Here is a 23034-nt window from a genome sequence, read left to right as displayed (position 1 = left end):
TTTCAACTCCTGCAATAAATCCGTCATATCATTCCTCCGATTCCAAGAATTGCTGAAATTTTTCCGATTTTTGGACCAAAACTTGAATTTTAATAGAAGAATATAAATTGGTAAAAGGTGGCACGAGAACAAATTTCAGGAATTGCTCCAATTGAGAGCAAGAATTGTTGGTCGAAGGTGCTCTTCCGATTTCTGCCTCGAAAATTGAATTTTGTAACAGGAGAACACGAGTTGGCAAGAGGTGGCACGAGAACAAATTCCGAGAATTTTTTTATGATTTCAAGAATTGCTGACCGAAGATGGTGATCCGATTTCTGCCTCGAAAATTGAATTTTGTAACAGGAGAACATGAGTTGGCAAGAGGTGGCACGAGAACAAATTCCAGGAATTTTATAAGTGATTCCAAAAATTACTTTTTAAAATTTTCTGTCGCACTCCAATTTATGATCATCTCTGAACTGTCTTTGATCGCAAAATGGGGTAATGAGTTAAACACGATTTATATAGCACATCTTGATAACATGTAAAATCCGAAGCTTTTATTTTAAAGTATTATGAAAACTTAGATACTTCCCGCTGTGATTTTTCCTCGAGGATATTAAAAAGGGAAGATGACAAAGGTGGTAAAATAAAAAGACGTCAAATACGATATCGTAACCGTGAAATTATTTATTATTATTCTCTTACAATATCTATCTCTTTAATGTTCTTGAGCTATAAACCGTCATTCGTGTTTTGTACATGAAAGTATCCAAAAAGACAAAGCACTGTTCGACACTCGGATATTTCTCTCTTATTACGCCTCTCACATTCGCGCGCACGCCCGCGCTTCTGTCTCTTAGCTATTAGTCTGCAATTTTCTTTTTTTTTTGCAGAACTGCTATGTGGATTAATGAACACCGGCGGTGCTTTCAACGATCGGTCGATCCACACAATGAACGCAGGTTGTCGTTTTTATTATTTGGCAGTGCGAAACAACCGTGCTACCTACCGTTTCCTCTTTGCTACACAATATCGAGTCTTGTTGGGTCCTGTCAGATATGAGAAACGCTTTGTGTCATCCTCGACGAAGCGACAAGAATCATGAGATCGTTTTAGCCAGATTCGGACCGATATTGTTATGGTCGTCGCGCTTTTATGGGATTCTCGTCGCTTTGTTCACATGAAAAATCGTTTCTCTTTTTCAAGAATTCGTACGGTTCACGACGAGTGGGCTCGCCAGTTTTCGTCTCGTCCCGCGCGTACTTCGAATTTTTCTCTACACGCTATAAACCATATTTTATTTTACTTTAAACTATGCAATATATTTTCCTACTTTTATACAAGTACAAGCACTCCTCTAATCGGAGCGATCTCGCGGGGCCGCGATCGAGATTAAATCGTTAACTAATAAAGGTTCATCAACGCGCGAGTTTGGGACATGATGAAAAGAAAACGAATAATCGACTGGATATACGACACAATCGACGTGTTAAATAATAAACATAAAAATATGAGCGAGTTTATTCTTTGGAAGGAACTAACAAGCAAGAAACGTAATACTGATTACACAGATTAATCGCTAGGAGGATTCAAGCGGCCCTCGTCGCGATCGCTCGACTCTCGTCGTCACGCTTTTACATAGAATTTATAATAAATGCAAACACTATATCTGTAATAAGCTATACTTATGCACATATCTCGGGGGGTGGGGAGTCTTTGTATATCGCGTTACATTTAATTATTTATATACAGTTCGGAGCCGGGACGGGAAATCCCATCGAAAATTACATACTCCCAACCATCCTCCCGTCGTCCACTCAAAATAATATCCGACGCGATGGTCTCTCACTCTCGCAACCGGTTGCAGTTTCTTCTTTATACATCTACAAGCCCTGCAGCTTCTATCGACACGCTACTACATCCCCGTACGTCAACGACGACGAATGACTGACGAAAACTGGAGAACCGCATCGAGCCCTCGCACGCCGACAGGGTGTAATTCTCATTCTTTCTTTCGTCTCAATGCCGTGTGAGATCCTCGAGTTTGCGCACTCTCGTAGAGATACGTTTTCTCGGCTTTTTATGCTCTAACATTTAACGCGAAGATTGCATTACGCGCGCTTTTATCTCGCTTTTAACGGTCAATTACAATGCGACAATTTTATGTTGTGTTACATTTCTTGTTACGAGAATTTTCAGAGAAACACAATAGTTTCAACTGTGTAGAATTGCTGATTGCATTATAATCGTTTACACATGTTTCAGTTTGCAATGCTAATCTTTATCGATTCGTGCGAACTATTAGTGCAATTTGTCCCGAACGCGTTTCCTGAATCTTCGCGTGTGGACAACTTATTGAAGAAAAGGATGAAACTCGTTCTCCAAGGAGAATACGTGCTGTTAATCGTTCAATGGGATATTGGGGATCAAGTCATTCATGCGAGAATCTCACAGGTGATACTTCATTCGCATTCCCTTTCAACGCTTCTCTCAGATTTTTTCAAAAATACAACGTCGCAAGACTCATATCTCTCCTTCTTTCTAGTCTCGTATTTTCACACACATGCTCTCACTTTACATTTTCTCTCTTTCTTTCTTATTTTCTTTCGCACCCGTCATTTCTTTGTTCTACATTACATTAATTATCGCTAGTGTTTCTTTCGCTCTTACACACATACATTCTCGCATTTATCGTCAAAAAAAGGAAGTAAATCTACGGCGATATTATATATATATATATATTCATGGATGTGTATGTGTGTGTACGTGTGTGTCCAGCAGAGTTCCGTCACAAAAATAGAAAAAAAAAGAATACGACCATTCGCATATTTTGCTTCGCTGTATTTTTTCTTTTCTTTCTTTCCTTCTCCTAACGCTAATACAGACCTAATGAGCTTACGAAACACGTTACACAGCGTCTCCCTTACAAGTACATCCATATTATTTAGTGCATTGCGCAGCATCGCGTGGATTAAAGTTTAATTCTACAAAAAACGCATGACGTATACATATAAAAAAAAGAACACCAAAAATCATGGAAACGGGGATGATTTCCACTCGGGTCAGACTTCGTGCGCTAGAAAAGCGTATACAAATCATTCACGTTACTTTTACATGTCCCCGACACTTCTCTTTCAGCCTTCCGTCTCTTTTTCGTATTATTATTATTATTATTATTATCATTAAAAGTTCTACATCGATAATTTAGAATTGTCAGCAGGCCGATACGAACGGTGTAAATACACGAGATGCCACAGCTACAACGTGTGCAGGGCCACATACACATATTTTTAACATCTACCTCGTCGACAGAACAGAAATTTTGCTTATCGAATGTAGCGCTCTAAAAATGCGACGAACAACCGCCATGATAAACGATAAAAAAAAAGAGAAACATTTTGAACTAAATGCAGTCGGTTCATTTTTCTTGGCTCGCGACAATTAACGCACGTATGTGTACACATATACATATATCTTAATCGCGATTAATTACAAAAGGAAAATACATAACACACAAAAGAATACTTAAAGTCGGAAAATTACAGACTCGCCAATTATAAAATTATATAATACAAACGACTTAAACATGTTCGCTCGAGTAAACTTATCGTATAAGATCGTTAAGTATAGCGTATCGGATTCGTAAAAAAAACATTTCGAAAATTTAATTCCTTTTTTGTACCTTGGCGTGATTTTCGTATTGCTGATTCATGAATTTGATCTCACATCGTGAGAAATTGGCAATGCATTTGGAAGGACCTCACAAGTGCTTTCAAGCCTTCTCTCCTTTTCGCATTGCTACTTGCTGCGGTACTTCCAATTCCACGAGATCAAGCGCGACTAAGTAGCCGAAAGCTCTTTCTATCGTGATCACCTTTGCGCTTATGAGAAATATTACGAAGATAATAATAATAATAACGCAGAACACAACTTAATACCTAATAAAACCTCTGCTCAGCGCGCAATCAATAAACGCAAATTAGCACGAATTGAGTGAACGACTCCAAAGTAAGATCGACCCAATTAGGTTTGATTGCAACGCCTGTTTCATAAAACAATAATCTCTGTCTCAATGGCGACAGCGCGTGCGCCAGAAACGGCGGAAGAGTCTTTGCTCACACGTAAGAAATTGGTCCCTTACCCGATCGGTGGAATTTTTAACCGATAATCGAATGTCTTGCACGAGCAGAGATCTTGTGACGGGAAAACCGGCGAGGTGAAGGGATAGAAGCAGCGATCGGATGAACGATCACGCCACGAAAGAACGAAGGGTAGGCGATTGAACTGACTGATCGAGGCAGAGTGAAGTACAAGAAACAAGTAGAAAGACTCGACTGATTCTTAAGTAACGCGAAACGACGCGCGAGAGACGTCGTTAGGCTGCTTCAGTTTCTCAAAGACCCTTGAACACGGTGCATCGAATGCTACTGCGTGTCACGTCTCTCGTTTCTCGAGTGTCATTTTTACATTTCATCGCATCTCGGCCCGAAAACGGAACGCGCCGATCACGAGACACCTCGTATGGCACCCAAGAACCGTCCATGGATGAAACCCAAACCGCCCTCGGAGACTTCTCGGCAGAAGAGGCGATGTATCTTCTCTCACTACTCGCTTTGTACGTCTCATTGGCAGTGCCTTGGGCTGCGTGCTTGACGGAGTTTGGCAGTGCGCGACACGTGAACGGCGATGTGCGCTCGGAGGATATAAATCCGAAAAAACGAACGGTGGCTGCGGTATAGGCCGTGTACGGGTGGTGTATACGTGTATACAAAAGTGTATAACCGACGAATGAACATTGTTAGAAGCACATGAACGCACGCACGTGCAATAGAGAGAGAGGAGAGAGAGATGCTATGTTAGAGACGCATTCAAAATGTCGTTGGAACGACGAAGCTGGCAGTGCGCGAATTTGGCAGTGACGCGTTTCTCATTATTACTTTTTTTCCTTTTATTCGGTGATGTCGATCCATCCGGGGAAAGGCATGGATCTCACCGTCTTTGTCGCCGCCGTGTGTGTACGATGTGTATGTGTGTATCACGCGTGTCTCGCGGGAACGCTACGTCTCGAAAATCAACGGATAGAGAGAAAGAGAGAGACACGTCCTCTTTAGACAGTTTATTTTATGCTCACGAGTAGAGCTTGCCTCGGCGGCGAGGAGCGGCAAGCCCGCGGCTACGAGTACCAGGGTTCGTGTAGTATGCCGTTTCGTTTTATGATAATTTCAACTAAGTATTTACATTTACAGCTCGCGGCTTCGCGACGGCGCCGCGTACGCCACGTGCATGGAACACCCGAACACGCGAGCAAGGTGGCCGACGTAACGCCGACGACTCATTGTCGGAACGGCCGCCTCTTACACATCCACCCTCGCGTGTCAGCTAGAGATCTATTCGATTATACGCTTACATTCGTACTCTATAATAATAATAATAATAATAATAAGAATAATTAAATCGATTAATTATCGTAGGGCTCTTAATTACAATCGTATTGGCAGTGTTTCTTAGCTGGTGTGTATGCAATGACGTTCCGTCTCCGTCCGTCTTGTCTCACTTATCCCACACGTTTCCTCTCTCACACGCTCGGTCCCTTGCATTCTGTCTCTTTCATTCTTAATCTCTCTTTCTCTTACTCTCTCTCATTCGTACACGACCGTTTAACATGCGCGACGACACGTATCCTTCTCCTTCGTAATTTGCATGAACCATTATTCGCAGCATAATGCATACGTGCGCGGTGCCGCCGCCTCCACGAGGCACTCCTGCGAGGCGCATTCACAGTCGTAAAGATGAATCTCGTACTTCTTTTACGACTGCGACGACCGTTCTCGCGAGAGGGAGACGCCGCGCGCGTCACTCGCTCATCTCCTCAGCATTTCCTTAATTCCGTGGGAAATGTAGCACAGCCTTCGTGATTTACCCCTTTTGAGGGTAACAGCTCATCAGTCGCAGCACGTTAGCTACGCTCGTTTATCGTTCAGCGTGCATCGCCTGGCGAACGCACGTGAAGGCAACCGGGTTTAGATGTGAGATGAGCGTACGTTAACGTGTTGCGCGAGACTCAGCAGAAAGATAAAAAATAACGTGATGATGAAATGCACGAAAAATTGAACACATCTCGGGCGCGAAAACGAGGCAAGCGCGATACTCCCACTTTATGAGAGCCCGCTCGGGCATGCCTCGGGCCTTGAAAGTCATTATCTTTTCCTTTAATTTCGTTTTGTACATCCGCCCCTTCAGCTCGTCCCTATGAAGATCGAAGAGGATTAATTTTTGATAGAAATCTAGGTGCCGAGCTATCAAGCCTGGGAGACTGTCAACCCCATTCGGGGAAATAACGGCGGATTTGGAGCAATATCATAGTCTCTCTCTCTTTCTCTCACTCTCTCGCTCCCTCTCTCATTCTTTCACTCTCATTTTCTCTCATTCGTACCCAATTCTCACACTCTCACCTAATACCCCCTTCCTCGACTTTTCGTCATTCTCGATACAGTCTTCTGTGTCTGCTTCACATTGTCCACGATCTTCTTCTTCTCCTGTCTTTCTCTTCATCTTGTTCCTCTTTATATTGATCGTAGGATGACAGCCGGCGCGAGTTCCTACCGTGTTGTAAATCGAGGTAGACGCATCTTCTTTCTTCGTCTCTCTATCTCTTTCTCTCGAGGCATCGTCGGAGATCGTAAGGATACCATCAGTTCCCGGAAGTGCCAAGGGGCCGATGTTAGATATTAATTGAATCCTAAGGCCACCAGAGTGATTATCTCCTTATAAATTGTTAACTACCGCTTAAACATTTTGTGTCTGTGCACTCCCTCGGTTTCCTTTGGCAAACGAAATACGCAAAAGGCTGCTCTCCTATTTTTTATCGCTTCTTTTTTTTGTCTTCGTGACTATCATTATTACCGTTCCCACCGTGCATCCTATCCCTGGGATCTCGATCGACGGTAGAAGACGGTACAAAACGTATCCACGGTGAGGCACTTTCGAGGCCCAGACTTAGCGCTTCCGAGGCCGACGAGCTTCGAAATGTGCGAGGTACTCGTGGCAGGGATCCCCGTTCAATTTAAGCGCGTTATTAAGTTGCACCCATCGATGAACGGCGGACAAGGAGCGTGCTCGTTGCAGCTGAATCATTGCAGCGCTCTCGTTCGGGTCAAACAAAAAAGAACGGATGAACGGTGTCCTTTTTCCCTTTGTTCTTAACTCTGCTACCGCGTGCCACCCGGTTCGTCCTGGATTATAATTTCTCGTGCGATTTCCTTCGGCGCCACGATGCTTATCTTCTAATCGATCTGGATTCGAGATAAGGATTGGTCGTTCTCCTAAATTAGGTGTTATCTTGTAAACGCGATCTTCCTCTCTTTCTCGATACGTTCGCGTACTTGACAGATCGCGCCTTACGTGGCCGTCGTCTTCACCGACCAGGAAGCTTATAGACCGTGCTCCCGCTCGCGTGTTCCGCAAACAGCGCTCCGTTTTTCTTCTCTGGTTCAGATGTAAGCGCTCGTTAGGTCAGTTCTGGTGTTCGGCCGATCGGTCGATATTATCACGAGTTCTTCACCGGCTTCCGGCGCTGCTTCACTCGCGTCGTCGACGGCACGAGATTGCTCATCGCCGGATAGAGAGCCAAACTCACCTCGTCCAAGTTACTGGCGACCGCTTTGCGAATATCTATGTGTTTCGTGCTTTGTACTTCGGATTCTAGTACCCATTCGTCCGGTTCTCTGTGGAAAGAAACGCAACACACGGGTAAGGACACACGCCTATGGCCACCTTGCGCAAATCGAAATTTATTATTACGTCGACACTTACATATCTTCGGGATACCATCGCAGCAGTACCTTCGTCTTGCCGTCCACTTCCCGCCTCTTTGCTAAAACCTGAAAGAAGAATTTTATTGCAGTGAATCTCGGCCAGCTTTACGAGCCACGCGGAATCGCGCGGCGCGATAATTCCACGCTCGTAACAACTTACTTGACTAGTTAGTGCCATCGAGTTTCCTGGCGTCTCAGCTAGTCGCCCTTGCGTCCTCGATGTCGCTAGCTGCAACAGTCTGTGCTGGAGACCTTCCATTATTCCCGAGTCGAAATAGTCGAAAAGCCTCGCTGCAAAGACATTGAAACGACAATGGAACATGAAAACTCCCGAAAACTTGGAGAAAATAGTATCCACGGCTATTATTGCGTGATCGTGAAGATTGCGAGGAAATGAAACTTACCAGACCAAGGTTGTCGCCTATATCTAAGCTTCTTGCCGTTCCTCCTAACGAGCTTGCCGCCGTTCTCGCAACTGCGTCTCCCGCTGCTGCCGCTCGTTTCCGGCTGATTAAAGTGACCATTCACGTGCCTCTCGAGGGCAGTCTGTAAAGCAAATGCGCGCCTCGCCATTAATCTCTGGAAATTCTTCCTGGGTCAACGGTACGCCGTGAGAACTGGCGCGCGCCTTACCTGGGAGCTGAATCTGCAACCGCAGCCGTCGACGATGCAGCGGAAGGGTTTGTTGCCGCCGTGAGACAAAACGTGTCTCTCCAGCCATCGTCGGGAACACGAGGTTCTCCCTTGCACCTTGCAACCCTGCCATTGGCAGACAAAGTTGTCGCCGCCGGTCTGCGTGTTGATGTGCGCAGCCTGTACAGAGCAACAATATATAATTAAACAAAGCATTACTTGTTCTTACATTATATTAATTATGAGAATTTTTTCAGAAAAATGAAAATCCTTTGGTTATCCACTAAGAATAGATTCGCGATGAAGAATCCATTCGCGTACCTGCAGATGTTCCAGAAGACCACCCACTGACTCGAAACTGGCTTCGCACTTGTCCCAACGGCAGATTCCGCTGTCGGTAGCTTGCGGTCTGTCTTTTTCAGGCGCTCGCGCTGGGAACCGGATAGTGGTAGGCGCCGAGAGGATGGGCGACAGCGATGGTTTCGACTCGCTGCTCCGGGAATCCTCCTCGTCAACGTCGTCCTCGTCGACCGGTGTGGCCTGGGCTTCCTCGCTCTTGCCGTCCTCCTCCGACGGCGGGGACAGCCTTGAGATGGGAGATTCGTGACCGCCCTGTAACCTCAGTGCGCCCAGAATACCTCCGCAGCCATTCGTTAGGTTGTTGTTCTCGTTCACGTGCGGCTTTGATAGGATGCAACCTTTAAAGTCCAACGGCATTGGCTCACCCAGCAGCGACGAAGCGGCGGTAGCGGGCGGTGAGCTGCATTTGGTAGCCGTGTTGATACTCGCTTCCGAAGTTAGTCTATACCGCAAATCAATCGAAAAGCAGCCATTAATTTCAGACGGTCCCTTACTTACCATGTCCCACTCTCAATCTAAAACTAGCGACCACCACGTATGATAAATTGTAATTAGCGAAATCTGTGTTGCGTCGATTCTAAACGACATGGAGAAATCCTTTTAGATTTCGAACAAAATTAGTTGAGTCAATCGATCTCTTTCTCTCGCGAAAACACAACAAATTAAGCAACTCAGTAAAGCGAACCAGACGCTGGTCGATATGTGCATCTCTAATAACAAATGACCAACTATTCACGACTGTTGTTAGAGTGAGCTAGCACACGTGTAAACGGGTATCTGTACCTAAGAGATGAGATCTTGCAATTGGGCAGATTTTTCAGCACGTCGTTCGAGATCGGCAGGCTTGGCAGTGGCTTCGGCAGTTTCTTGTCCATCTTGCCATTGGCCCTTGGCACGATGACCAGCGGCGGTTTCTTCGCGACCGCCGACGGCGACATCGTCAACGTTCTCACTTCCCAATCGTTGGTCGAGGTACCGCGACTCGGATTATTGCTCGATACGGTACCCAAGTACTTGGCGAGGCCACCCTTGTTTCGTTGTACCGTAGGTGGCCTTCGAAATTCCGATGAGTTCTTCGCTACCAGTGCAGGCATCGTTTCGCTCGTTTTCTTGATCTGTCAACGGAAACGGTGATGGCGAAATTTTAATTAATTCTGTTTACGTTCAACATTAAGACGCTTAATCAACGAACCGGAGCTTTTCGCTCCTTGACTCGCAATCGCGATCTTCTCTGCCTCGCTTAATATTGATTTTGTTGTCGCTATATAAATACGCGCGACACGTTTAGCGCGGTTTATACGGCGCGAGCGCGAATTACCGCGAACGTGGCATGTTAAATCGTCGATCGATAGGACGGGAGCAGTTTCCACGAATTAATATCAACCTATATAGGAGTAGAGACCGTCCTGCACGCGGATGATTGAAAAAAAAAAAAAAAAACTAATTCGATATCCGATAAATGCGAGCTCGCCGATAAGGCTGGTCCGTATCTGAAGTGTACGCGCGAAGTAAAGCGGGTCGATATCTTCCAACACTTCCGTTACGATGTTGGCTCTAATCGTCCTCCACGAGTTTTCCTCCAACTTTATCCATTTTTACAAACTACGAAATTACACATCTCGCTGAACGTGGTAACACTTACGATCCTACAGTTTCGTTCAGCACGCACGATTCTAAACGTTTCGAGAACTCTCTTTAAACGAAGCGACGAGCAAGCTTCTATCCATTTGTAGCTTTCAAGTTTCTTCTCAGAAATTTGTTTGAGTTTTATTTGATTCCCCTACAAAGAGATTTGTACCGTGACAGGCAGTTACAACGACAATGGACGCCCACTCTGCAAGTGGTCCGTTTTCTCGAAACACACATTTTCCGATACCCAAAAAACTGATGGGTCGGCAATTTTCCACGTAGGAAACTTCTTTTTCTCTCCAAACTTCAACTCACTGGGGAATTTATTTCTATAACGTATCTATTATTTCCCTCCTCCGAATGCACTTTTGTTATCTCCCATCTCGACGTATCCATTATTCATTTCCGACGTATCACTCGGCGGATTCCCGGATATCCGGCAGGCAACGGGCGCAAGCAACGTACCTTCGGCTGCTGCGGCTTGATCTGCGTCTTAAAGTACTCCGTGATCTTGCCCTGGGACTGATCGTGATGATGCTGGCTGCTAGCAGTCTTTCCGTTCACTTTGACGATGTTCCTGGAGGTGGGATCGGCAGCCCCGGACCGCGGAACGGCACCAGCTTCTGGCTCGCCTCTCAGTCTCTTGTACGCGGTGGTTGAGCAGGCGGTCGCCCCCAACGGCGGGGCCCAGGGCCACGGGAGCCTGGTGCTGTTCTGCAACGGCGGCGCCAGCTTGGGCAGGGACGGCAACGGACTGGCGGACGTGCCGCGTACCGCAGTTACCCCTTCGTCGCTGCTGGTGCTGCACGGCGAACCCGGTTCCGTGATATCGCTGGTGCCGCTGCTGCTGCATTCCCCACAAGACACGGCGACGCCACTGAAAAGACAAGGCAAGAGATTACTTAGCAAAGTGGCAAGTCGACATTTCTCGTGTAAAAATGATCAGCTAATCGTTAAAGCATCGTATAGATAACTTCGAGACAGATAAGTGAACAACAACAAGAGGCTTTTTCTTCCGGAAGAGCCAAGAGTGCGCGGAATCACGTCTGCCGGACGGGCAGATTGCATTGCGCAGCTCGATACGACAAAAATTTACGCGATACCATCCCGAGAATGGGATCCAGATATCCCGACATGGGAGTATCTTGCGTGTCGGCGTGTTTAAAGCGCGCGAACATTGTGTCGACAGAAATTCCGCGTACGTCGCCGCGTAATGGCCCATTACAAAACGCTGCTACTATTTGCCCGAATAAGGAGGGCTCGTCGTCGTCCACACGCAGCACCTGGTCGCCCCTCGCCACGCACGATCCGCTCGCACCTTTTTACCTCCAGGTACAAGCGGAACGGGTCGGCGGTCGGAGCGAGAGCAGTTTCTCGGCGACCACGAAGCGCCACGATGGAAAACCGGTTGGAGACGTTGGAGACGGCGGCGGCAGCGTCGACGGCGACCACGAGGAAATTGCAAGCTTACCGAGTAATGACGTTACACCACCAACGCAAACCTAATTACAGGCCCAGACATTGCCAATTGGCCCTGGCCCCGCCACCGCCATCGTCATCACCGTCGTCGTCGTCGTCGTTTCGGGTTCCACGGTCTCGCGGCTCGACGACTCGTTTCGGTAATTTGCAAGCAAATCGAGGCGCAGGAAGTACACAGATGTATCGTCGTGGAAGGACGACGCCAAAGTGTCTCGAGTAATTCGTCATCGAGTTCGTTAATGGCGATTCATTCCTGAGATTTTTAGGATCTGGGAGCGAGCGAAGAATCATCGCGCGTAGCCGAATGCTGACGGTATTTTCATCAGATATTATCAGATGTATCATGCGCGGTTGCATATTAATTTCTTTAATGACGATACTTTATTATCCGATTACACGAAACGGCTAATGAACAATTCATCAACGACTTATCGCTTTATTCCGCAGTCTTTCGTATTATCGGCGCTAAAACGCACGCACCCTCAGAAAGGATTTCTGATAACAAGACGAAAAATATTCTTGACTAATTTAATCGTATTACAAGTATAAAAAATATGAAAATAAAACAATTTTTTATTTAAATCAGTAATTTCTATTTCTATATATTCTTCTCTCTCGAATTAAATAAGATTGTCTTACTGTCTTCAGACAAGAGTAACATGTACAAATTTATGCTTATATATTCTTGTACGTAGAATAATTTGATATTAGCGCCACTTTATAGTAGGCTTTGTCCATGTCGACGCATCATTTTTTCACAGTCGCTCGTCGACTCGGCGCTTCCGCGTCCTTTATTCCGATAAAACGGCCAATATTTATGTGTTGCAATCGAAAATCGGGAAAGTGTTTCTGTTATTTACAATGCAAGTAATATTAAAAGATATGGAAATGTAAGTAAGTACATACAATATACTTACTTGAGAAATAAGATTCGAGATAAGACATTTCCATATCTTTTAATATTTCTTGTAGAGTATTGCACTTATTCATTGTAAATAACAGAAACACTTTCCCGATTTTCGATTGCAACACATAAATAATGGCCGTTTTGTGCAGATTCTACAAATTCTCTTAGAAGAATAGAATAAGATGTCTTTTAGATCTCACAATATTCTTAAATGAAGAATATTTTGAACTTGCTACAAATTTGTATCTAAATCCTTCTGAGAAAATTAATGAGATAGCACGAAGATTATTTTAATGTAGATTTTCGAATTTTCTATTCAAGATTAAAATATGCTTCTTTTCAATAATAAATATGATTGTCGCTATAGCGATCTTATTTTATGATAGATTAAAGAGTAATAGCATTAAGTCCAGAAATCTTTCCTGTGGGTGCGCTGAAAAGTATCGAGCACACGTTGCTCCTCTCATTCACAGACCGCGGTTTTTTTCCTCGCGCAAAAAGCCGCGGTCGCGGCAGTTTCGTCGCGTATCAGCGGCCGTAAATTATCCGCACGGTTATAAAGTGGCCGAAAAGGAGAAAAAACGAGTGTTCTCCCCCTCCCCTCTTCCTGTTGTCGGATAAGACCAGCCAGCGGCCGGTCGATCGTCGATCTTCCTCCGGCGGCTTTCCGGCTGCAGATATTTCGGGATGCCGCTCGCGAACGTCACAGTCGAGAGAAAGAGACACTGACCTTTCCACGTTACGATAGCGAGTGACGTTTACGCAACGGCCAGCGAACGCGTAACGCGGTTAGTTAGTCGGCCTGGATGTCAACCGGCGGAAAGACGGCATGCCGGCTTTATTGACTCATTCAAGTTCCTCGTATATTGAATCATCTTCTCGAGACCCGTATCATTCACGAGATCGACTGCACGCGACAGTTCGCGTATCGCTACGTTATCAGAATACTCGGAATTCACGCTGATCTCATTAGTTGATAATGATATCGTACTTACATTGTGTGTAATCGATCCAAGAAATTAGATAAGATACGAGAGAATTCCGAAAATCTAAAGACACAGAGAGAAACAAGCCTCTTACGTGTATCCCTTTTTCTAATCACTGCTAATCGCTCACACGTTGATCAAAATCTATTAATATCTCGTCCTCTAGAATTCTCGAAGACCTGAAAGCAATTATCTTTTCGGCGATGACAAACTTTGGCGACTCGATCGCGAAATGGCAGACAGGTCAGAAAGGGTGGACGCTCGGTGAGCACGGTTTCACCGTTGCAGAACTGACCTATACTCACGACGACGAGCATGCGTGCAAGTACGCGAGCTCCGTCCCTTTCGACCGAAAGTTGCGAAAGTACGGAAGAGCTGGTTATTACGGTCGCCGGCAACTCGTCCACCCACTTTGGAGATCGGAAGTTTCCGAGAGCCCGGCGCGAGACTTTGGAATCATGCGGATTTATCGTCGACTGCTGGAGCTTCCTTCCTTTTTCCTGGACATTGTTGAGATTCCGGAAACCACGAAGAACCTCGGAAGTAATACCGATATAGAAAAGAAAATGATCGTTCGTGTTCGGGACGACTCGCGGCGATGACACGTATTGTATTATGTTATATTATACATTCCGCGTGTTAATTGCATAACGCACGATTTCAGCGCGCGACTTTCGCATAACTGACCTACGTCCATCTCGCCAACCCTTGGCCGCGGTCATGCGGATATGTCCGCGCGCGCGCGCGCGCGCACTGACGGTAGCACCGAATTCCGCTGGAAATCGCTGGAAAGGGATGACAGGGGTTGCGGGAGAGAGGCAGAGAGCATCGTAGGCACGTCGACCTGCCGATCGTTCCTCGACGCATGACGATCTTGTCGCCGGGGTTCAAGGAGATTGAATGGACCGACCGATCAGAGAGCGAAGGCACTCGGAGGACCGACGGGGAGTAGGGTGTCTAGTCGTCAATAAATCTTGGCCGACTGAAATCCACGTGCTCACTTCAACAGCATGTACACTGAACGAGCCCAAAGCGGGTCTAACGATTTTTCGAGTCTCGCTCGAGATTAGAAAATGTAACGTGACTGAGCAAAATGCAAAATCACACGTATCATGGTCGTTCTCTGTGCGTCTCAGACTTTTATCGAGGATTTCGATGAAACACTGCCACCGAGAGCAGCCCTTCGCGAGAGCGACTCGAGCGGGATTTATTTCGACTGCGTGTGTTTCCCGGGATGTAAATCTAGCCACAGCTGCCGCGAGACTCGAGTGCGATCCCAATATGACCGTCGAGAGCAATCTAGCCGTCATTATTGCCACCGATAAACAATGATACCCGTGTGCAACGAGTTACGGTGCGACCTCTCTTCCGGTAATTCGCGCCATGCACGTCACGAGTGTAGCGCGGTGTGCAGCTCGAGTGAGTATTTAAATGATGCACATCGTTCAGCCTAGTGATACGAGATGCGCGATGATCGTCAGCGATCAAGAACCAAATTTAGAAAACACGCGCATTCGTACGCAAGGACTGCTCCAGTCCGTGAGCCGGATCATTATCATCTCGAATTAATAGTTATAAGTAAAAACACGATCAACGTTTCCTGCCGTCTAAAGTCACGATAAATAATATTTTGGAATATTTTCCACAGCGCCGACCGCATAGATAATTAATACCACGGAATGGTGAATTACTAGAAATATTATACCGTACGCACGTACACCCACAGAAAAGATTTCTGGACTTAATGCTATTACTTTAATCTATCATAAAATAAGATCGCTATAGCGACAATCATATTTATTATTGAAAAGAAGCATATTTTAATCTTGAATAGAAAATTCGAAAATCTAGATTCAAATAATCTTGGTGCTATCCCATTAATTTTCTCAGAAGGATTTAGATACAAATTTCTAGCAAGTTCAAAATATTCTTCATTTAAGAATATTGTGAGATCTAAAAGACATCTTATTCTATTCTTCTAAGAGAATTTGTAGAATCTGCACAAAACGGCCAATATTTATGTGTTGCAATCGAAAATCGGGAAAGTGTTTCTGTTATTTACAATGAATAAGTGCAATACTCTACAAGAAATATTAAAAGATATGGAAATGTCTTATCTCGAATCTTATTTCTCAAGTAAGTATATTGTATGTACTTACTTACATTTCCATATCTTTTAATATTTCTTGTAGAGTATTGCACTTATTCATTGTAAATAACAGAAACACTTTCCCGATTTTCGATTGCAACACATAAATATTGGCCGTTTTATCGGAATAAAGGACGCGGAAGCGCCGAGTCGACGAGCGACTGTGAAAAAATGATGCGTCGACATGGACAAAGCCTACTATAAAGTGGCGCTAATATCAAATTATTCTACGTACAAGAATATATAAGCATAAATTTGTATATGTTACTCTTGTCTGAAGACAGTAAGACAATCTTATTTAATTCGAGAGAGAAGAATATATAGAAATAGAAATTACTGATTTAAATAAAAAATTGTTTTATTTTCATATTTTTTATACTTGTAATACGATTAAATTAGTCAAGAATATTTTTCGTCTTGTTATCAGAAATCCTCTCTGAGGGTGTAGGTTCACGCTTCGCGATATCTCTCGCAGCAAACTGCGGAAGAAAGTAGGATTGCCGGAACAAGCTTCGTGGCATTCGAGGTACAACGGCCGCAAAGACGCGTTCCGCTGTGCCGTACATAATTAGACTTCGACCGGTAATCGTCGAGGGTTTACATAATGTATTAGTGGCGCGCGGCTGCGTACGTGTGAGCTGGCGAATTAACGTGTGTGACTCAGGCTGCATAAGCGCTGGAAAAAAAGTGGCGAACGCGCGACGGCAAAAATAGTCACACGTGCGATCGGCCGTCGTCTGTTGTACGCGCGTACGTGTCTGCGCGCGGCAAGAGCTGTCGGAATCCGCTCGAGTCACGGACGCGCGAGATGAATGAATCCGGACGAACGAACGCGAGCGCGGACGCATCAGCAGCAGGTGACACGCTTTGCAGATGCGGCACGGGCTGTTGATCTCGCTTGGGGAGCCTTCCTCGAATCGCTGGCGTAATTTTTCCTCGCGCCTTTTCCCTCCGGGAGAAATAAACTGTTTCTGGCTTCTGCGCTCAGTTTTCGCACGTTTGCTCGTCAAGCTTGATCCTTTCTGTTAAACGGGTCTTTAAACGGGAACTTCTCGCTTCGTCATGGAAGACGTTCGGGGCTTAACGCGTGAAGATTGTTTCTTCTATTATTGCATCCGGCAGTGAATTCTCGGTTATTTCGGAATTTATGGAGAGGGCCTGTAGCTTTCTCATTGCGCGCGATCTACGAATGCCAGACGTTGTTTCGGGGCGAAATGTCCTTCAGCTTCAAGGTAAATTTCTCTTTCCCTCGTTTTTATCCCTCCAAAAAGAGACCGGAGCACGTTGAAATTCGAGCCTCATTTCGGGCTAGGATCCTCTCTCGTGCTGCTCTCGCGTTCTTTTTCCTTTTCTTGGCGACAATAGATCACGGAACTTGGCCCTACATACATATATATAGCGATATATATATATATATATCGCTGACCCTTGACACCCTCCCCTCGTCTGACGGCGAACAAAATCACCCTCAAGCGGAAGATGACTGATTGGCAGTCCCTCCGGATCGAATGCGACTTTTACTACCCCGCTTCTCTTCGGGATGCTGCCCCTTTCATCTCGCGGCCCTTCGCTTTCTCCAGGGGGAGGGGAGACGAAGGCGAACGCAACGAGACATGTTGTCATTTGAAAACGAGTCGCTCGGTGCACCGCCACAATAAAAGCCCCGCGAAAGGATCCCTCGATTATTGCGTGCCGAGTGGTCGCTGACACTTAATTTGATGATAGCTTCTTTGTACAGCAATTGGTTTCTCTATTGTTGTGGGAAGGGGTTCGTCATAAGATAGAAAAATAATTTCGCGGAAAAACGACATTTGTGCCGTTCTCACAGAGAGTCCGTCCGGTTTACGTTTACGACCATTCACGTGTACAAAGTGAATCGTCCTCCTCGTGCGACACGCTCGAAGAGAATCGCGCGCGGAGGCGATGGAAGAAAGAGATAGTAACTCGGAAGCCACGGGAGACTCACTTTCGGCGAATAACCGTTACGTTGATCGCACACCGCTCGCACGTAATACACGTACGTGCACAACACCCACGCACGTGTACGTGTACGTCGTATGTACACAATAAAGAACCGCGAATGCGTAAGCAGGGTGTTTCAAAAGTCATAGCAAAGGAGGCTGATCGTCGAGGCAGCTTCAAAGATATACAAAGCTCGAACAACTTATTATTTAGGCGTATTTAGGTGTAAATTAAAAATAGAGAACATTTTATTTTTAGATTAATCTTCGATGTTTATATCCGTTCCCCTCATAGAATTTTAATTCTTTTCGTCAGATCGCGTGCAAAATGAGATTTGCACTTCGAAGCGTCTTCGGTACTTTTGGATCACCGTGTACATCCGAGGTCGCCGTGCATTACGAGAGGTTGGTAGACTCTCGGAGTACACGGGCTGTAACCTGTTATAACGGATGGAGACACGTTTCTTAGAAGAGGTCTACGTGCCCACGCGATTTCGCGTCTCCTCTCGCGAGTGTCCGCGCGGTGCATCAGGCGTCGCGCTCAATTCCGCCTCGCGCATTCCTCTAACGCGGATATCATCGCGGTTTAACGTCAATTTCATTTGAGAGATGGATTCATAGATCGATTTGGCTTCCACTTGGTTTTACTTTAGGACTGCCGGCTAGGCGCATCATTTTCAACCTTTATTTTTGGATTTGACTTCTCGGATCTAACATCCGCGAGGTCTCATGTCGGAATTCGCGTGGGTGGTATTTCCGTGGTTTCGCGAGGAGCGAGAGGCTATCGCGTGATCTGAGATCGTTAGGATCTGATTTGAATATCCTTGGAAAGGGGTGAGAAAGAGAGAGAAAAAGAGAGAAAGAGAAGATGGGGGTGTCGAAACGACCTCGACAAGCTTCTCATTCCAAGCGTTTAATCGTCGTTCCTTTTTATCGACCTCTCATGTCCCGCCCTCTTTATTAGTTTCCTTTTAACCGCCATTGACTTGAATCTCTCGAGGAGCGTCGATATTTATTTTTCCACGGCTCCTCTTATACGAGAATTGAATCGACAATTTGGCCGAGCTGCCTTGCCTCGAGGCTCGCATGAAATTTTCCAGTTATTTATCGGACCGATAACTTCCACCGAGAGTTATTAATCCATTCCGCTCGCTTTCACGAAATACCGATTCGTTATGAAAGTGGACACCGCGTGTGTGGACAGCAGCGTAGAATAAGTTTCACAGAAATCCTTGCAACAAACATAGCACATCATTATTTCATCTCACGCGTGAGTGCGTCCGATACCTGCTATATGATGCAACATTATTTATTTAGCCGCGCAACGCGAAATAACCGCGAGCGTTACGTGATCGCAGAAAGAAATACACGGAAGCAGCGTATTTATATTATCAATACGGCGTTACTTAGGCAAGACCAGGCGATTTTCATTGGCAATCGTCACGTTTGCGCGGGGCTCAACACGGCAAACTTAACGAAACTTCATGGCAAATATTATGTTTACTGCAGAGACAGTGGTGTCACTGGCACGATGAAGCCGAGTTTCATGAAGACTATAATCGTCCACAATTTAGCCGGGAGTTCCCGCGATACGCTCGCAAATTATCGCGCTATATCGCGCGAACACCGTTACTACACCATAAAACGCGATCTAAATACTTGGGGAACGTAAGCCGTAAATATTTCAGAAATGCCACGCGATCGATGGGGGGAGAGGAAAGATTGTCGGCATCGTGAGTTCACATGTGTGTAAGGTAATAATAACGAAAAGGCCGGGAAAGTTCTGCAATCGTGCTACGTCGTGCTATGAACGCGCGAAAACGTATGCGAGAGTCGGGCAAACGCGGCGACTTTGCACAGAAAGAGAAGGAGAGAGAGAGAAAGAGAGACGCGATGAAAACGAGGGGGTTGCAACGTGCAAGGGGAATACCCGAGCAGATGCACCAACAAACGGGAGGACACTGCGAGGAGAATTACGCTATCGAATATCGCATTCACGCGCGGAATTCCTTATTAAATTGAATTGAAATTAAATTGACACTGACCGCGGCCGCGGCCTCACGGCGTAATACTCCCTCATTAATTATGAGAAAGATACTTGTCGTAAATAATACATGCTAATAACGCGTTTGTCGGACGCTGATTAATGACACAAACAAGCAAAGCTAAATGCACATTGGACGCGATAAGAAAGCATGAATATTTATGCACCGCACAAAATTATATACTGCGCGAATATTTCTTTTTTTCATACATTAATGCACACGTCACACTACTATTGTCAGACAACTAATCGATCGCGATTTGCACGCGCGGTGGATATGGAAGAGGCAGAAAAAAAAATAGAAAAATGAAACGGAAAGAAAAAAACCACACTCCCAGCGATTCACCGTGTCGATTGCTTTTCGTTATGCATCCGCATTACTTGTTAACCGACTCGATTTTTTCGCACAATCGAGGTACGAAGACACAGCGCGTCCCGTTTGTCGAATAAAACCGTGACGAGAGAAAAAGGGAACTCACGCAGGTGCGCGTCGAGGGAGTGAGCCAAGAAAATCTACCCCCTTCGTCGAGGTTGAGGTAGAAATTATCCACCTTGCTCCGGGGGGAAAAAAAAGAATAGCGTCATCGTTCACTTGAAAATTGATCTCACAGTGTCGGAGACTCCCTCGAGTCTTCATCGAGCGCACTGTCCATAATTAATGTCACGCGAGCGCGCGATATGGTGTTCGCCAAAGTTGCCCGTGTCGTCCTCACATACACCGCAGAAATTTTCTAAAGAATTTTTAAAAGCTCCCCTTTGTACCCCGATCGGCAACGTGACAATATCGCTCTTGCATCTCGCGTTATACTGGCCCGGGCAACGTCGAGTATCATCATCGACTGGATGCTCTCTAGGATTCCGCATTCACTCCAGCATCGAACTAGTGTCTATCACCGAAAAATTGAACCACTATTTCGACGCTCCTTCATGAAGTCCGTCTGTCGCTTCGTGCTGTTCGTTCGTTTATTTTCGTCCCGTTTGGCTTTATCTACCTCCTCGTACGTTAACCCTCCAGTCTCTCCCTCATGGCCCGCCAAAGCCCGCACAGTGCGTTTTCGGTGCGACACAGTAACCTTGTCTCGAACTCGATGCACTGGAGAAACGAGGAGAAAGACAGGGAAGCAACGGAGAGCATGTGAGAGAGAGAGAGTATCTCTTTCTCTCTCCCTCTCGATCTCCGAGAGATGGTCAGATGTCTCACCATCCCTCCCTTCGAATCCCTCGATGTCGTCACTTCGCAACTTCCGCGCAAGTTCATTATCGAAGCGAGGAGGAACCTTGCCTGCGGCTCGTACGCGTTCGCTCGCTCATTTTGAGTTGACCAGGCGAGAGGGCAGAAGTGGAAAGAAAGCATGATAGCGTGCATGTAACACGAACAAGTCAGTCGCGACAGCGACCCGTCTACAGTTTCGATATAGATAGAGATTCGTCAGGATTAGTTGCTTGTAAATTTTTGTTAAAACTTGGAAAAACGCAATCGAGATCTTTACATGCACTTGCACGAGCATCTACTGGTTGAAGGTTGCAGCATTGGTTCGGTTTCACTTCAAGTTAAGGGATTAAGATCTGCTTCGCGTGCACGACCTCCGGAGTCTTCCTTAGCATGTAATTTGCATCCTTGAGTTATGCGATGTTACCGCAATTGTATATTTCGCATCCCCGTTCCTAATGGCGGAGCAATCAAAGGAAGCATGATCGATTCGTAGTTAAAGAGAGGATAAGATAGAAAAGGTAACATCAATAAAAAAGTAATTAATTCAAGATGCGGGCGGCGATTGTATATTTCTACTGCAACTTGCGCATGCGACACAGTACGTGATGTGTGCAGACGTCCAGACGTACTTCATATTCAGGAAAGAATCTCAACTGAATTACGCGAGATAATATTTGACATGTAATTTCGTTAACAATTTCCACGGAGAGATAAAACGCGCTCGCCGCCATGGTACGTCGTCGTCAGCGGCGGGCTTGTACGCGTTTCGAATCCAGAATTACAACGAGGTCGGGGCCCGCAAGATCATAGATACAGTCCCCCAAAAACCGCCGAACATCCTAAACGCCGAGCGACAATCTCGCCGTTGCCCGATCTGCTCTCGAAAGAGGAACTCGAGACCTGCTTGTGTGTTCTCACCGCGAGAGAAGCGATATTATTTTTCACGTACATAAAAAAGAAAAAGAAAAGGAAAGGAAAAAATAAGAAACGGAAAAACCAGACGACACGCATTTGCGATAATCGTGCAACAAAAATCAAATTACGAGAATGCAAATACGTCGGGCCGTTAGGTCCTGAAGCAAGGGGAAGCTGATAACTGCACGATAAAATCATGATAAAGTTTCTGTGCCACATAATTTTTACGATCTTCGACCTGCGAGTGTCCGCGTTGCGAATTATTTACGCAGCGATTACAGGAAATATCGGGCTATAAATAATTTTATCTGCTTCTCTCTATTTCTCTAATACATATAAATGCACGCTTAAAAGGTAGTAGGACGGGATATTTATTATACATGTCGTTTCGCAAGTATACGTATGTAGAGATACGGATAACTATATATAATAATCATGCTTCTTGAGATTTTAATTTTATCCGCGAAACGTTCAACGTCTCCTGCAAGAAATATAATGCTCCATGAAAAATATCGTTTATGACTAATATCTAGCATAAATCTATACTTTTCTATACTGCTTTAATTTAGAACAAAGGGCGTTCACGGTATTGAAATTCGCAGGTTAAACGTGAATATCCATTTTGTTCCGAGACACGATAAAGCCTCGAAAGAAGTTGCCCGGCATGAAGCTGAGACCCTTCTTGAAGCCAATGCTGGTGGAAACAGAAAAAGGTCGAACCAGGGAGAACAGCTGCACTCTCTTAAGACGACGGAACCTCACCGGAGGAGGGGGTGGTTTTATTGGTTTAGGGTAGCTGGAAAACTCGGGGCATGGCGGAATTTTAGATCCTCACCGGCACCAGCAATGCCGGTGTCCAAAAAGTGTAAACCGATTGGCAAACGAAGATAGACTCATCGACTATGCAACAGTGTTTTACTATCGAATATGAATGGCTCTACTATGATCGCTGTATTAATTTT

The 23034-nt window shown here is 45.5% G+C and overlaps 1 protein-coding gene across 1 annotated transcript in view; it reads right to left on the bottom strand.

The window, feature by feature from the left end:
- Positions 1 to 644: 644 nt before the first annotated feature.
- The window catches only part of LOC105285058 (AF4/FMR2 family member 4), a 104289-nt gene continuing 81899 nt past the window's right edge, over positions 645 to 23034 (bottom strand). The window contains exons 2-9 of the mRNA XM_011349002.3: positions 10884 to 11295; positions 9573 to 9904; positions 8751 to 9231; positions 8430 to 8609; positions 8201 to 8342; positions 7957 to 8087; positions 7795 to 7862; positions 645 to 7706 (exon numbers count right to left, since the gene is read on the bottom strand). Of these exons, the coding sequence (XP_011347304.2) occupies positions 7529 to 7706; positions 7795 to 7862; positions 7957 to 8087; positions 8201 to 8342; positions 8430 to 8609; positions 8751 to 9231; positions 9573 to 9904; positions 10884 to 11295 (1924 nt within the window). The 3' untranslated portion in view covers positions 645 to 7528. The remainder of the gene's footprint in view (positions 7707 to 7794; positions 7863 to 7956; positions 8088 to 8200; positions 8343 to 8429; positions 8610 to 8750; positions 9232 to 9572; positions 9905 to 10883; positions 11296 to 23034) is intronic.

The sequence above is a fragment of the Ooceraea biroi genome, chromosome 12 (assembly GCF_003672135.1).
Source record: "Ooceraea biroi isolate clonal line C1 chromosome 12, Obir_v5.4, whole genome shotgun sequence".
Taxonomy (NCBI): Eukaryota; Metazoa; Arthropoda; class Insecta; order Hymenoptera; family Formicidae; genus Ooceraea; species Ooceraea biroi.
This window is presented reverse-complemented; position numbering and strand designations above follow the sequence as displayed.